This window comes from Phymastichus coffea, unplaced genomic scaffold (genome assembly GCF_024137745.1).
Source record: "Phymastichus coffea isolate CEN01 unplaced genomic scaffold, Cenicafe_Pcof_1.1 PCOF00043, whole genome shotgun sequence".
NCBI classification, from domain to species: Eukaryota; Metazoa; Arthropoda; class Insecta; order Hymenoptera; family Eulophidae; genus Phymastichus; species Phymastichus coffea.
This window is the reverse complement of record NW_026706854.1, coordinates 1,817,313-1,832,381: the sequence shown is the minus strand read 5'-3', so window position 1 is coordinate 1,832,381 and position 15,069 is coordinate 1,817,313. Positions and strand designations below refer to the sequence as shown.

The 15,069-nt window shown below is 47.4% G+C and overlaps 1 protein-coding gene across 5 annotated transcripts; it reads right to left on the bottom strand.

Moving 5' to 3' along the window:
• Positions 1 to 619: 619 nt before the first annotated feature.
• LOC131664204 (myc box-dependent-interacting protein 1) lies at positions 620 to 13,243 on the bottom strand. 5 transcript variants are annotated; one of them, XM_058935110.1, is made up of 9 exons: positions 12,999 to 13,243; positions 6,689 to 6,824; positions 5,775 to 5,965; positions 5,430 to 5,702; positions 5,240 to 5,355; positions 4,655 to 4,698; positions 4,075 to 4,335; positions 3,363 to 3,541; positions 620 to 2,759 (listed from the first exon to the last, which is right to left on the bottom strand). In XM_058935110.1, exons 1-9 carry the CDS (start codon positions 13,065 to 13,067, stop codon positions 2,679 to 2,681), a joined length of 1,350 nt encoding a protein of 449 aa, XP_058791093.1. In that variant the 5' UTR covers positions 13,068 to 13,243; the 3' UTR covers positions 620 to 2,678. The 5 variants fall into 5 exon arrangements, with proteins under 5 accessions (XP_058791093.1, XP_058791094.1, XP_058791097.1 ...); XM_058935111.1 differs by having other exon boundaries at positions 3,363 to 3,505; XM_058935114.1 differs by lacking the exon at positions 4,075 to 4,335.
• Between the last annotated feature and the right edge of the window lie 1,826 nt (positions 13,244 to 15,069).

Sequence of the window (15,069 nt, the reverse complement as noted above, 5' to 3'; positions counted from 1 at the left end):
AGCTCCATATTGTTAAAATGATAATGATGGTCGATAAGTTAATTATCGGAAGATTAGTCATCTTGTAAAGAAACAAAATAACAAGCGGGTGAAAGCTTTCCGGAAAAGTTTGCGGCGTTGCCTCGAGAACCAAGTGCAAGCCCTTGGCAGTGGTTTATTTCGGCGTATCGGATATGTACAGTACTGTGGGGCTTCGTCTAGGCCAACCAATACTATATATACACATATATACATATATATATATATTTTTTTTTTTCCCAGATCCGTTTATTCACACCTGCCTTCCTCGCTTATGTTGTATTACATGATATGATTTGTCTTCTTTTCTATATTATCGAAGATTTGCAAGTTTGTTTTCGCATAGTAATCGAATATTGTTCGTGAAATTCCATAAGACACCGGCACAAGACGATAATCCAAGGGTAATCTAAATCCTCGGGGTTATTTTTTTTACGTAAATAGGATTTCAACTCATACGCCGGGCTTCTCACAATCCTCTTGAATATCTACGTTTCAACCAAATTGCTTTATTCGATCAAAGAATTTCATTGAATTCTTTTTTGCAATTATGTACTTGAACAGTAAGTCAGGGAAATAAAAGGAACAAGCCAAATAGCAGACACTTGCTACTTTATTGTACTATAATTATTACTTATTCTTTTGTATCATTTATAGCTATTTCTATGGTTATACACTTGCAAATATGGCTAAAGTAAAATTAGACAACACGACATAAATATGACAAACGATATAACAACGATCGATTTCATAGTTACACCGAATTTTTGTTTGTTTTGTTTCGAGGGTTTTTCTACAGAGAATAAAGCTTACTCGCAAAATGAAGACTGCATGATTGATTATCGCTTAATTAGGTAGAGTAAATATACTTTCACCCGCTGTTGTATATACTTTGGCCTATAAAAACGCGTGTACGTGTAAAATCTTACAAAATTTTCAACAGGAAGCATAAAAGATTTGGCATTATTCACGTACTGACATATATCTCGAATAATTGACACCAGTCTTTCGTTGATTGGCCTTCTTCTTTCAACATAGAAAGAAAGATTCAGCCATTGAAGATTTAAATATATAGATCAAGCTCTTAGGCGTAACAATGATTCGATCCTTCAACTTAAACATTTGAAAATTTGTATAAAAGAACAATCCATCTTGACTATAATTTGTCGTTTCTTAAATTATATAACGGAATAAAAACATTCATGCGAACTCGTTCATGACGTTCACTGACTCGCTTTACTGTTTCTCGTTTTAAAGTTTATATTGTCGCAATTACATTACAAACAGGGGTTTGATACAATACTCAAGTGTTTTCTCGTTATGAAGTTTATTAATAATTAATATTAATCATTATAATTATTTAAACTCGTAAAGGTGAAGTCGTTTTAGTCAATTCATTATTGGGCATCGATGTGCAAACATCAACGTTTAGAAGCTTATATACTTTTTACGCGTTTATAAAAAAAAAACAATCAAAATAGGATCCAAGTTAATAATTCGTGACCGTTAGATGAATCTTTCAGATGGGTAAATTGATTACAAAATCTTTTATTTTTTCTTTCTGGACATCATCTTTCGAAATCATGGATTGAATACAATCGATCGTATAAGATTTCACAATTCGTCCACACGCTATACAATTGATTATCTCCTAATGATGAAGATGTGTCATATTTTCGATGAGAAGGTATATGGATGAGCTCTCCAAAAAAAGAAATTTAACTTTCACAGACCTAGGCTCGAATCATTGTCGATTCGGCGTCAAACAAGAAAAAAATACTATTCTTAAAAAGAATCTTTTCAATGAACGAAAACAAAAATGAAGTCGATCTCGGCTCGCGCGAGTGGACGAATCTCCTGATAATAATAGTCTTACGATTTACAGGTAGTCCTATGTACAAATCCATAAAATAATATTAATTTATCAATAATAGACTTTTCCGCATAAGATACTTCATTATTACTCAACATACGCGCATATAGTGTATTTCATTTAGCTCATCGCTCGCGCGTGCAATAAACTCAATTTGATTGGCGACATGTACATTGACACGTACACGTGTGGTGTACACAGACACTGTATACATATGTATATATATATATATATATATATATGCATACATATATATATATATATAACGCGGTAGTGATTCTCAGTAGCAGCGGGACATTGGAAAATTCCAGCGTAATAATCTCGCTCGAGAGCGACTCGCTCGATTATAACCGTCAATTTATAATCACCTCGAAAACACGCAGGCGAAGCTAATTCGTACAAAATATACAATCTCAAAGAGCGAGTCGCTAGCGATTCCATTGGGCTGGAGCTCTCTCGCGCGCGAAGCTAACGACGATGACCCGCTGCTATACAAGACTTTCGAGTCGAAGGTGCACCGAGCCCGGCAGTTCGATCGAGAGAGAAAAAAAGCAATGATAATACTAACAACAAATGAGTGATGCTCGGTGCGCGTTCGATAAGGGATAAAAAATGGGTGGAGAAGGGATGGAAGAGGAGGGAAGGGATCGAATTAAACGACGAGCGGTTGTCGTCGATTGGCACAGACAGTGGCTGGGCTGATTTAAGGCACGTTGGTGGCCGAGCGCCTCGGCAAAGAGCTGAGTTGGCTGCGTGCGGCTATCTGCTGTTGGATCGCTTGCAGGCTTCACAGCGGCTTCGTGAAATTCGCAGGGAACATGCCCTTCTCGCCTGTGCCCTCCTTTATACCCATCAACCAACCTTCCTCCTACGGGAAATTCGAGCATCATTATATTCGAATGTTGTTTGCGGCGATAAACACCGACTGCGTGTCTTGTTTTCCTTCTAATTTTACGCGACGGCGAACTTATAACAGAACGTTAATTCTAACGTAAGTGTAAGTAAGTTATGGTAATATTGCTTCATATCGTGAGTCATCGGCTCTATTAGCTGCGGCGAAGCTCGTAAATAGTAACGGACCATACATCGAGCCACGTGAAACAGCACTATTTCGTGTTTTACTTTCGACAACTTTAAATATGCCAATGAACATAAATATTTTTGTAAATTGCAAAGATATTTTTGCTTTATAGAAAAAGAAGCGAAATTCCTCCGTGAAACCTAATATATCGGGGATCGAATGAAAATCGGCGAAGCAGCATATTTCGTGCATTATAAACAACAGGTCATCAATTTAGTCACACGCAAAAATCCGCAGTCGTCACATGTAGACAAGGAGCTGTTGTCGCCTCTGCGCGTCTCGAGAATTTGAATAACTCGAAATTGTGTAGTCGGGAAAAAGAAAAGAAAGCTAATCCGCAAGCGCGTGGTTTACTATCTACGGGCATAACGCGTCTGTATGTACACAAACCTGTTCTTCAGGATCGTCATATTCGACAACGCGAATGATTTCGCCGACCTCGAACGACAGCTCGTCAATGTCCTCGCGATTATACTTGTAAGTGGCCTTAACCCTGTAGAGTACTCCCGGTGGTAGATTGTCAGTTGTCGCCCCTGCAGATAAATGGATACCATTTTCATATTCCACCTCTAGAAGGATTCAATTTGCCGCCATTAGGATCAATTATTCCACATTCAACATTGCATTTTCATGGTTAACATATATGTCACATCGTATACGGGTCTCATTGTTAATTATTGTTAATCGAGGACATTCAACAATCAAAAAATTGGCATGCTACAGCAGCGACTGGCAAGCAAATTACGCGGGCGGGCGAGTTCAGGCAAGCAGGTAGGCAGGCAGGCAGGCAGGCAGGCAGGCAGGCAGGCGATAGGAGATGCTCGTGTTCATACCGCGATTTATCTCCGGTTAGGAAATTCCAATTGGAAACGACTTCTTTGTTGTTTGTCATTGTCGACGCACTTTTTACGTGCTCGCACAATGGGCTAATTGAGCAATTTTTCATCAATTTTCGTTGTCCGATTGTTTCGCAATGTTTTCGAGTGGAGAACAATGCGATTTTTTTGGTCGTCAATCAACTGGACAAATTGGCTCGTTCGCGTAGAAGTAGTTTCCAATAGGTTTGGAGAGGCTGGGTGGAGAGGTGGAGGGAGCTACTCACCGACGGGAATGTCGTATAGCTCCTCGACGCCACGATTGGCATGGGACTTTGGGCAGTTTTGCGGCTGCGAGACCTCCTGATTATTGAGCGAGGCTGCGCTGTCGTTATTGCTGTTATTGGCGCTGGCGTTGCCGTTGTTGGCGTTGCCGTTGAGCTGCGCCGCGACAACGGGCGCCACTGCCACCGAGTGCTCAACCGGCGTCGCCGCCTCGTGTTCGTACGACGACTCGGCTGACACCGGGGTCGAGTCGTTTGTGCTCGCTGCAAATAGCACAAAATCCAACAACACTCGCACCAAATACCTCGCACCTCTCCAACACATCTCTTTAGTTTACTGATCGTCGTCAGGATGGGCCTCGCGCCTTTTTTTACTCTAAATTCATCTCTCCTCTTTGCCTCTTAGTTACTCTTTTATGGATTCGTTAACAACGTCAAACGGCCGAGTCTCAGATCCGACTTTCGTTCTATTTGATTTTTATCACGAAAATACATTGGGGTTAGCAACACAAGGCACAACAACTACGACTTTACTCTACAAATACGTGTGGTTATATGCATGGATTCACATGGAGATAGTTACCTGCTGAGATGTTGTTCTGTGGTGGTTGCGTGTTGATGATGAGTCTGTAAACCAAGATAATGATTAGTTATCGACTAATGAATTGGCTGTCAATGAACTTCAACGCTAATTTACTCGGACGCGTGCTCTGAATACATTTCACAACTGACTAAATAACCGAATATTTTGCCAAGTTGCACAAACAAACAAGCTCAGCTATAATATTATCAGCCGGTGAGATCATCAAAGTGGTGATTAATAATGCTAATTTTAGACTTGATCTGTTCGAGATGCATTTATCCGATAGGCAATTGAATAATAATTTCATACTTGTATAATGTAGTATCGCAAGTGTATTGATAATTTTTTTGTCAACAGTCTCTGTCAACGGTAAAAATTTAGCGCGCAAGCAAATAGAACGTCGCGACGGTCAGTTTGTTCCAGAACGGCTAGCCGAAAATTCGAGCGATCTTATTCATAGTTTAGACGCAGCTCGCTGCTCGTTCGCTCGCACTCTCTCTCTCTCTTTGGTAGCCTATTTCGCGAGCAGCGGGCACGTCCGTCGCGAGATATTCGAAAAAGAGAGGACAGAGAAAGTCTACTAACGACGAGTTGGCGTTGGGCGACTTGGGCGACTGCGGCTGCGACAAGCTCTTCTTATGCGTGTACGAGCCTCGTTGATTGGCCAGTTTGTCGACGATCGCCTCGAGCTCCGAATAGACCTGAGGCAGTAGGAGAGAGAAAAGAAAAAGTGAGGGTCTCGAAATACTGGCGCGCCTGAACGGAGCGTGCGTACCTTGGCGCTTTCGGTGTGGAAGACTTGCTCGGCTGCGAAGAGCGTCTGCAGATTGGTGACCAGGAAGAGAACGCGCGAGTCGAACAGAGCTGGCAGCTCGTCGTGCAGTTCGGAATTCATCTGCTCATAGGTGCGCTTCGCCTCATCGAGCAGCTCCTTGCCCTTGGACACCTTGAGCTCGTCGCGCTTCTTGGGGTTGCACTGCAGCGCTTGGAAGTTGTGCCTCTGGCTGTCGTAGTCGACGAGCTTGCGACCGCGCTTGTCGATCTTTTTCTGCGAAGGGCGAAAGGAGACTCGGTGAGCGCGGGCCGAGTGAAAGCGGCGAGGAGGCAAGCGCGTACATACCCGCATCTCGGGGAACTGGCTCTGATAGGTGTTGAGCGGCACGAGCACTTGATCGGCCAGCTTGTGAGCGAAGTCCTGCCAGAGCATGTCGAGATTCTGGGCCTGCACGTAGAGCATGTCGTGGCCGGTCCACTGGCTCTCGTAGATCTCGTTCAGCGAGTCCATCAGCGTCTTGGACGCCTGCTGCATCGCTGCAAGCCGCGTACTTTTCAATTGACTCGTCGCTCGTTCGTCGTGACCGAGCGGTGAAAGTTGATTGGGGAAAAAGCCACTCGAGAAAAGAAAGGCCCGTTGCGCTTCGTGCCTCGTTATTCCTTTGATATTTTGTCGCCTGCACGCGTGTGCGGCGTCGCGAGGCAGCGCGGGCGCGCGCGGGTGGCTGCAGCCCGCTGCGGTTATTTTCGAGACGCTCCGCTCGACTGACCCGATTCACCCTCGCGAACGCGCATCCGACTCGACGAGTGTCGATCCCTCGGGGCACGCGCCGAGGACGGACTTGCCGCCGACTCGATGTCCTTCCGAGGGCTCGTCCGGGAGCAGGCCACGGGGTCGAGGCGCGAGGCAACAGATAACGCCTTGGGCGCGGATTCTCTCTTGCTTCCGAGAGCAGCGCTCGAGTTGAGCATTGTAGAGTGGCCGGCGCGCAAGCCGAAGCCAGCGGACCGCGGCGTGCACTTTCCCGGCCTACTTCTCTTGCCGCGGCTTGCCTGCTCGCCGCATATGGGCGCGCGAAGGCACAAGTGCGTTCACCTGCCCAGCTCTCGGCGAGCCGAGCCGAGCCGAGCCGAGCGGAGCCGAGCCAAGCCGAGCCGAGCAGAGCAGAGCCGATAAGCGTCCGGCAACAGCACGTGTTTGTGTAACGGACACGCATCAATGAAGTACTCTTTTGATCGACGGATCGACCTGCCTCGTACCTCGGATACACCTGATGTAGTTATTGAATTCCTTCTGCAGCCGATTCGCCGCGTTCTGTTGCCTCGTGAAGTTCTGCAGGTGCTCGTCGAATATGTCGTCCGCCGTTTTGTCGACCTTGCCCAAGTTCTGTAGGAACTGTTGAGAGAACGACAAATGGTGATTTAGTCATTGCGAGGATCTGTTTAGCTAGAACCGGCGAGACCCTTGTCTTGATCGATCGTGGAAGCGCGCTACCGTACGTCGCGTCGCTTCTTTCTCGCTCGCGCGCAAAAAACGAAGCGTGGGCGCAGCGCCAATCCAACGACGAATTGGCGACGACCGGGCGTATCGAGGCGCAGGTCCGTGGGCGTTTGCCGCGTGGGCGCAGTGCTTCCCGATGTTTTCGGGGCTGCGCCATCTCGCCGGGCGTCTACCCCAGCGCCAGCAAAGGATACGCCGCTCGCCCTATTAGCTCCCAAGGCACATCTCATTAAACGCGGACGCCTCGTTACGCGCATATAGATGAGTTTCGGTATGCGCCTCTCTCGAGCGAGCAGCGAGCGGCCCGTCGTGATGCTCCTCGATCGAGCGAGCGAGCGAGCATCGAAGGTTGTTGACCGCCGCTTCGCATACGTACGTCACTCTTCGCGGCCGACCTCTCTTTTTTTTTCTGTTCGTTTCTTTTTTCCTTCGGTCTCTTCCTCCTCGCGCGCAGGTGAGAAACGATCGTTGCGCAATTATGACGATTCCCCGTGGATGCTCGCGACAGCCGCTCGTAATATCTTTGTTTTCGCCGCGAGTGCGTTCCCTCGTTTTTTCCACGCGGATCGCGCGCAGCGAGTTTTCAAGAGCGCGTGAGTTTTACGGGCATGCCTTAATGGAAGCGCGCGCTTTGCTCTGTCGGTCATTATGCAAGGTTACGCGCGGACGTTACGTACCTTTTTTTTTCTCTTTTAAATTGCGCATGCATGTGCAATTCGTAACCGTGTTCGCTTGATATCTACGTTGATCGAGTGCGCGTGTGAAAGATAGGCAGCTCGAAAAGTTTTGTTTTTTTCTTGAAATCTTACGTAAGTTTCGGTTCTTCCCTTGAGTTTAGGCAGTAATAAGTCCCCGTGCTGCGTAACAAGTTTGCTATTTTTTCAAAAGTATACTCCGCGACGCGTTCGTCGATCAATTAAAGTAAACTTGAATTTTACACTCCATTAGCAGAGAAACGAATAATCGTCCTCGGTCGAAGAAAAAAATGACAAAACAAACGGACGAATCACTGCTCCAGATAAAGCTTGGAATCGCCAGCTCGTGGACAGGAGAAGAAAAAAAGAAAAAGGAGGAGGAAGCGAGCATCCGACATGGTCATCAAGGCGATACCGATCCTCCTCCTTTCTCAAACAACAGCTGTCAGCGATCCGCGTCGAGGAGCCGTGCACATACTCCGTGCTCTTCCAGTCCATCGAGCTGAGAAAGCCACGCGGACGTGGACGGTGCAATCGGGAAGCGGAGTGAAGCGCGCGTATGGGTTTTCAAACGCCCGGGGAGATGAAGTGTAACGCGGCTCAAATTTTGGAGCGGCTCGACGTCGAGGAGAGAGCCGTCGCCTCCGCGAAAATAGAACTCTCTCTCTCTCTCTCTCTCTCTCTCTCTGTGAGTGTCCACTCTCTCTCTCTCTCTCTCTCTCTCTCTCTCCGGGGTTGTAGGCTTTATTAATAGCGAGCGGAGCTTGCACGCGCGGCTATTATTGCGTCGCGCGCACGCGCGATTCTCACTCCAATTGCGACCAGACGATCGACCCATTTATTATCACGCGGCCGCGCTTGCATTCGAGACAGAAGCGAACTCTATTGATCGTCGAAAAAAAAAAATTTTTAAAAACAGCGCACAATTATCGCGCCACGTCAACCCCGCGCGCGATAAGATACGCGAGAAAAGCCGTTCGTTGCTCGTCGCAAGAGGCCTCTGCTATTTTTAACGAACTTCGGGTCGCCGGCCGTTTCATTGGTTTCCGCTCGGCCTTCTTCATCTCGCTCGGAGCGCCGTGGGAACACGACGATCGGCTATCGGACATGTCGAACGTGCGTGCGCCCTCGTCGATTCGTCAGCGGCGCGCGAACTGTCGCAGCCGCTGCAAAAATGCCGACGCCGCCGGTTGGATCGCGGCCAAAACTCGCGGCCGATCTTTATCGCGCGCACTCGGCGAGAAGTTATAAATGTATGCAGGCGCGCGGAATGGCTGCTCGTGAGTCAGGGCAAGCAAGCACGTGGACTGCGCGCACCAAACTGATTGCGTCGCGTATTATTGTGAGATAAGGAGATGGCCGCTTATCGGGAACTACGATATTACACGTCGCGATGTATCGCGATTGGAATTCCCGTTGGGCGTGAAGCTAGCGGACTTTCGCGAAAACTATTCGGGTACCGAACGTTTTCGGATCTTGGTTTTTCCCGTTATTTTTTTCACGCAATGTGGGTATAATCGTCGCAACACTTTGTTACTTGTGATTCGATATAAAATTGAGTTTGCGAGAACCGAGTTTCGGTCAGCTGTCGTCGGATCATAGCCAACCCATTGCAAAATCATTCTCTGTCGAGTCCGAGGATGGCAGAAGTGTCCCGTCCCCGAAAAGCGCCATTTAGCTAGTCCGCGCCGAGCAACTCGTTGATCAAGCTCCAGAGCAAGTCACGGAAGCGCGATAAACGCGATGCTCGCTCTAAGGACGTTTGTCGAAGATCAGCTGGTCGAGCGCCGTATCGGGGCTCGTCCGACGACAGCAGTAGCGCGAGTGAGTAGCGCGCGGCAGGAGAAGGCCGAGAAAAGCGGTCCTTGTAAAAGCCGGCCGGTCCACTGGTCGTTCCCATTCCGCGGGGATAACGGGACCCCGCCGGCTGCCGCTCGCGAGCAACAGGACACGGGGTCAAGAATGCTTGTCTCTGGCGCGCGCGCCGCTCACCTGCGATTCACTTTTTTTTTCCGACTCGCCGCTGACGACGCCTCGGCTTGCCGTCGCGTCGCCGAGCGAGCCCGAGCGCGCAGTGAAAGTACCATGGGAGCGCGCGCCCGTATTAGGCGCGATTCCGCAGAAGCGCCCACGCGCGCCGTCCAATTGTCGCGCTGTCGCCGGTGCGGATCGACCGCGGGGATCGCCCAGGGCTCGTTGCCCGCGAGCGAGCGAGCGACGCGTCATTAATGATCGAAGCGCGCGGCGAGTAGAAAGGCGCGCGCTCGTTGCACACAGGCGTCTCGGCTTTCCGCGCGCGCCCGATTTCGCCACGGGAGACGGGGTTCAATGCACCCGCGCGCCAGAGAGAGAGATGCTGCAGGTGCAACGCGCGCCCGGAGTCGCGGTCGCGAAAGTGAAGGTGGGCCGCCGCTCTCGCTTCTCCCCGACGCGATTATTGCGACGCGACTGCGGCCAGATCGCCGAGAGATTGCCGGACTCGCCGCGGGAGAAGCCCGTGCGCGACCGTGCGACCGTCGAGCAATCTCGAATCGGCTCGTGGCAGCCGTCGGCGAATTCGGAGCAAGGCTCATTCAATAACGCCGCTGCGCGCGTTAACCCTCTGCGGCCGACGCCGTTACGCCCCCCCCCGCCTTCGCCGTTCACGCCCGCGTTTTGTCATCCGAGCTAAGCCAATAATCGCGGCTGCGAGATAGCGCCAGAGGTGTCGCGGCATTTGCATAATCGGTACCGACCTTGGCTCCGATGCCACACGCACGCGCTGCCGCCGCTTATATTTCTTCGATTTTTTTCCCGCCGCGCCAGCGGTGGCGCTTTTTCTCGCACCTACCGATACTCTGCCCCGCTGGGCTTTTCGGACGGCGATCGCGACGATTTGTTCGTGCGCCCGAGCTAACGAGCAGCGAAGGCGACGGAGAAACGAGCTCTCCGCCGTCTCGTATCCTTCATCCGCACGTCGGATTTCTCCGCGCGAGGTACAAATAAAACGCGTCCAGCCGTGTGCACTGACATACATTTTCGATGCAGTGGCCAGTGCGAAGAAAAAAAAACAGCGAGCTTTTCACGCCAACTTCCATCGCGCGAGCGTTTGCCTCGATAAATGATCCGAACGTCCGACGAACATTTGTCTCGTGTCTTTCTCTTTTCAACGAGCGGAGCGTATATGCAAAAGAGGACGTCTCTGAGACTCTTTGTCCAAGCTCTCTCTCTCTCTCTTTTTATTTCGTCGCTCGGCCATACGTGACGTGTTCTCTTTTTGCGCGTCGCACGCCGTCGCGCTACTTTTTTTCTCTGTTGGCTGAGCCGAGCAGCCGCACTGGCACACGAGAAACGTTTTCGATCTGCTCGCGTGTGACATTGAAAGTCCATCACGGCACGAGGCGAACGAAATCGTCAGCGATAAACTTCCAGCGAGGGAGCGAGTGACGGCAGCGAGGCGCTCTCGACTGGTCTGTCGTAGCGTGCTCGCCAAAAGCGATCGGTCTTAATTAATTTGCCGATCGAGCCGATCGGTGCACCGCGCGTGCAGCATTGCTCTCCGCACCTGTCCCTGGTGTAATGCCACGTGCGTGACTTTTGCGCCACTCGTCTATTATCCGCTGGCGACGTTATCTTTCGTTTTCACGCGGGCATCGATTGTTTATCTTTATTTGGGAGGAGAGAGATCGGTAATACCTGCATATTTCCTAATCACAACGGGAAGATCGAGAGTCGCGTAGCACATCGATAAGCAAACCGACAGCACTTTCATGGGGTCCGCCGCCACGGTTGACGAAAAAGTCACACGCCTTTTTATTCAGATCGCCACTTCGAGAATAAAGAAAGCTCGGTTATATCGGCTTACCTAACGTCCCGTTGACAGTGGTTTTTGTTCGCGAGTAAAAGTGAATTGACCACGCAAACGATCGAGGAATCCTGGCTTTGCGGCTAATTGTCAGAATTCTGTTCTGGAAAAACAAACCATCCGCAGAACTCTCGCTTTTTCTGCAATTAACCACCGGTTAAAGAAGCCCAATTAAGTTCCCCGAACGATCACGATGCAAAGGCCCTCCGCTGTCTTTCATCTCTTTCTTTTATTAAGGTCAAAGCACTCTCGCGCGAAAAGCTCGACCCAGTTGAGCCGCGCGCCGTGGTGCTTCTTTTCTATTTTCAAGTGCACTCGACAGCGACGTTACGCGCTCACTTCCTGCAGCCTTGACAGCAGTGCTAAATCATCAAACACCGCGATGCGGCTGTACGTTCTTTTTTTCGTGATTCTCGCTGGACGTCGGCCAGCTTTTGCCGAACCCCGTGCGCATCTCTATTTCCGAAAAGGTCAGACACCCCTGTGGGGTGAAGGTCGTATCTTTAGAGAGCTCTACAACCCGTGCGCTCTCCCGGGCTGCTACGGCTGCGTTTTTTATTTCTTTTTCTTTCGGAATGCCACGTAAACACGGAACGCCGCTCACCGGCCGGTTTTAAAAAACACCCACGAGGTTCGCGTTCCTACATATCATTATTCTTTTTTCTTTTTCGATAAAACCTTTTGTTTCTTTCATGCATATTTTTCCTGTTGGTAAAAAAAAATAGATGTGCACAGCGCACCGTCCAATAGCCGTTACTCCCTTTTCGCTAGTATAAGCGGATTTATCGCGCGCCGCGGTAGGGTTTCGTTTCGGCATTCCCTCGATCTAGAACATCTCCTAAATACGCGCACTCGGCGAGTTAAACAGTAGAAAAAAGATTGGCAGAGAGCATGGTACTCGTGTACGCGTTTATTGATCGACATGAATACACTCTCTTTTGTTTGATTCAGCCAGCAGCAGCAGCAGCAGCTTGTACGTCCGATGGCTAATTAACCCGCAGCTGCCGCTCCTAGAATTCCATTGCGTACTCTGTCGCGCATTCAAATCTTTTGCGGCTCGTATACTTCTATTCGGTTTCTTGTCGCACGAGAGTAAGTGAGTGTGTGTGTGTGTGTGTGAGAGAGAGAGAGAGAGAGAGAGAGAGAGAGAGAACGGCACGCTCAGCCGTTGCACATCTCGCACTTGGCATGCATGCAGCAGCACACACATAAACGTGCGCGAGGAGAGTGAACGGTAAGTTCTCTCTCTCTCTCTCTTTCTCTCTCTTTCTCTCTCTCTCTCTTCCTTCCTTCGGCGGACTGCTGTTACTGCTGCTGTAGCCGAACGTACGAACGTTTCGTAACCCCCCCGCGTTAGCAAATTACCTATCCCGTGCGCTCGTAGGATACTCCAAAATCACTCATCCACTTGCATAAGGTCGATTTCCTGTTGCGTAACGTTAAAAAGGGCTAAGGCTGGCGAAATAGCAACGAGCTGATAAACACGAAGGAAAGATATGAGGTTAGGTGTATTGTTCATTTAAAACTCACCTTTTCTTTAGCTCTGCCAGCGTGCTTTTGCACGGATTTGGCAATGAGCGATCCTTTGCTCTCGGCCATGCTGTTTCACTAAGTACGAATATAAAGAGATGAAAGAAGTCGAAGTAGCAGCCGGTTTGCACTGTCTATCCCTCTCGCACGCGCACTCTAAACGCGGATTCTTCGAAGTACACGGTGTGCTCCGTTTACGTCTCTATACGTGCCGTATTCACCAGTGTGCTAAGCGTGACGCCAGCTCGGAGACTGTGGCGCTTTTTCGCGGAGCGCGCTGCCCCGAGATATTCTTCTCTCTTCTCCCCCCGACGTCGCCGTCGTGCAGTGGCAGCACTGGCAGCTTGCTATTGGCAGGACTGTACGTGCGGAAAGGGTTTTCGTTTGAATGAGAGTGTAAAATTATTGCTCTCCGTTATTTTTTTTTAAATTTTTTTATTGATTTGCGAATGGTTTTATTAATAAATTATCATTCTCTTTAACTTCATTGCTCGTCGTCGGTGTGTGTAAGTGGGGTCACGAGAAACATGCGATGTGTGGCTGGCTTTTCCAATGTTTTTTCTTTGCTTTTTTTTCTCTGACTCGCTGTTGTGATTTTTTGTTTACGTATACACCTTATACACAAGGGCGATAGACAAAATTCAATTACTTAAATATATATATATATATATATATATGTATTTATAATATATATATGGTCTATCCAAAAATTACAATTGACAAAAGCGTTTTTGCTTCGCGGGCCGCTCGGAATCATTTATGATTTATTTTTATATCGTAAATTCTTTATTCTTCTCAATATCCAAAGTTAATTACTTTTTCTCAATAAAATTTACTTCTTCTCTTATTGTACATATATGTAATTTCTTTTAGCCTTTGATTGAAGCCGTATCTATCATCACTCATCGTTAAAATCTGCAGTTTCTTTAGTTACAGGAATGCGCCCTGTAGTTTTACGCATTGAGTTCTTTATTTTATAAGATTGACAGTATTCCTGCAACAAAAGCAATTTCTAGTGATTTTTTTACAATTTATTTAGCGATGGTGAGTGTCTTTGAACAACCTTGCGTAGAGGGATAGAAAGATAAAAATTTGTTCTTGTCGAAAAAAATATATATGTCAGTGTATAATAATAAGTTCGTGTGAAAGCTCAAAGACCGTGGAGTTGATTTTCATTCATCTGTCTCTCTTTTTTACATGGCAAGTATAACTGTATGTTACGTATATGTGCCTGTTTCCTTTTATTATTGAAATTAACGAACATCACCCTTTTGATCGTATATATTTTGCATAGAGACAATGAAAGAAATCTTTCATTAAAGGCTGTATGACGTCTGGATTCCGCGCGAACCGCAAACAAATCACCGCTGAAGAGGGATCGAGGAATTTACAAATTTCGATCTGTACACATCACACCACGTTTCCTAATATAAATTTGCTTTTAGTCTTGGAAAAATTGGATAAGGCCATAAACCAATCTGGCGGTAGACACGCCAGCTTCTTTATTTTTTTCTTTTATTTCTAATTTTCTTTCCGTTTTTTTTTTTTTTCAACTTTGTGCTTTTATTCGCACATAATTCATCATATTTTATCTGTTTATTTCCTGTTTTCTTATATCTGCTCTACATTTTTTTAAAAAAATTTCCTTTTTTCATATTTCATGGTATTTTTATTAAGAAATCAATCTTCTCTTCTTTCTCTGCCACTCGAGTTCACTCAAAAAAACTGCATTCTTGCATTCAACTATAATACGTCGCCCAATATCGCGATCGCTTTCAGTCATGTATAGCCGTCCAAAGTCTCTCGCGATTCACGGCTCCGTCCATTGTTCATTATTCTCTATAATTAATTTGTTTATTCAATCTTATATTTTGTCTATATCATCAAGATGTCTCAAGTTGTCGTCTTCGTGTTATTTATCTATTTTGTCCTCGTTGTTACACGATGTCCGCGTTCTAAACGGTTTAACTTCGAGACACTTATATAGTCACCGTCGAATCGTTGCAAAAAGCACATGTGTAAACATATCCTCTTATTTATCATAATAATGCTAAAATAAGTATAATATATC

Excerpts from the sequence above, each read along its gene's own strand:
- LOC131664204 (XM_058935110.1), bottom strand. The coding sequence starts at position 13,067 with ATGGCCGAGAGCAAAGGATCGCTCATTGCCAAATCCGTGCAAAAGCAC. Across the intron at positions 5,966-6,688 it reads CTACATCAGGTGTATCCGAG|CGATGCAGCAGGCGTCCAAG; the intron begins GTACGAGGCAGG and ends CGCGGCTTGCAG. Across the intron at positions 2,760-3,362 it reads ATGACGATCCTGAAGAACAG|GAGGAAGGTTGGTTGATGGG; the intron begins GTTTGTGTACAT and ends AATTTCCCGTAG.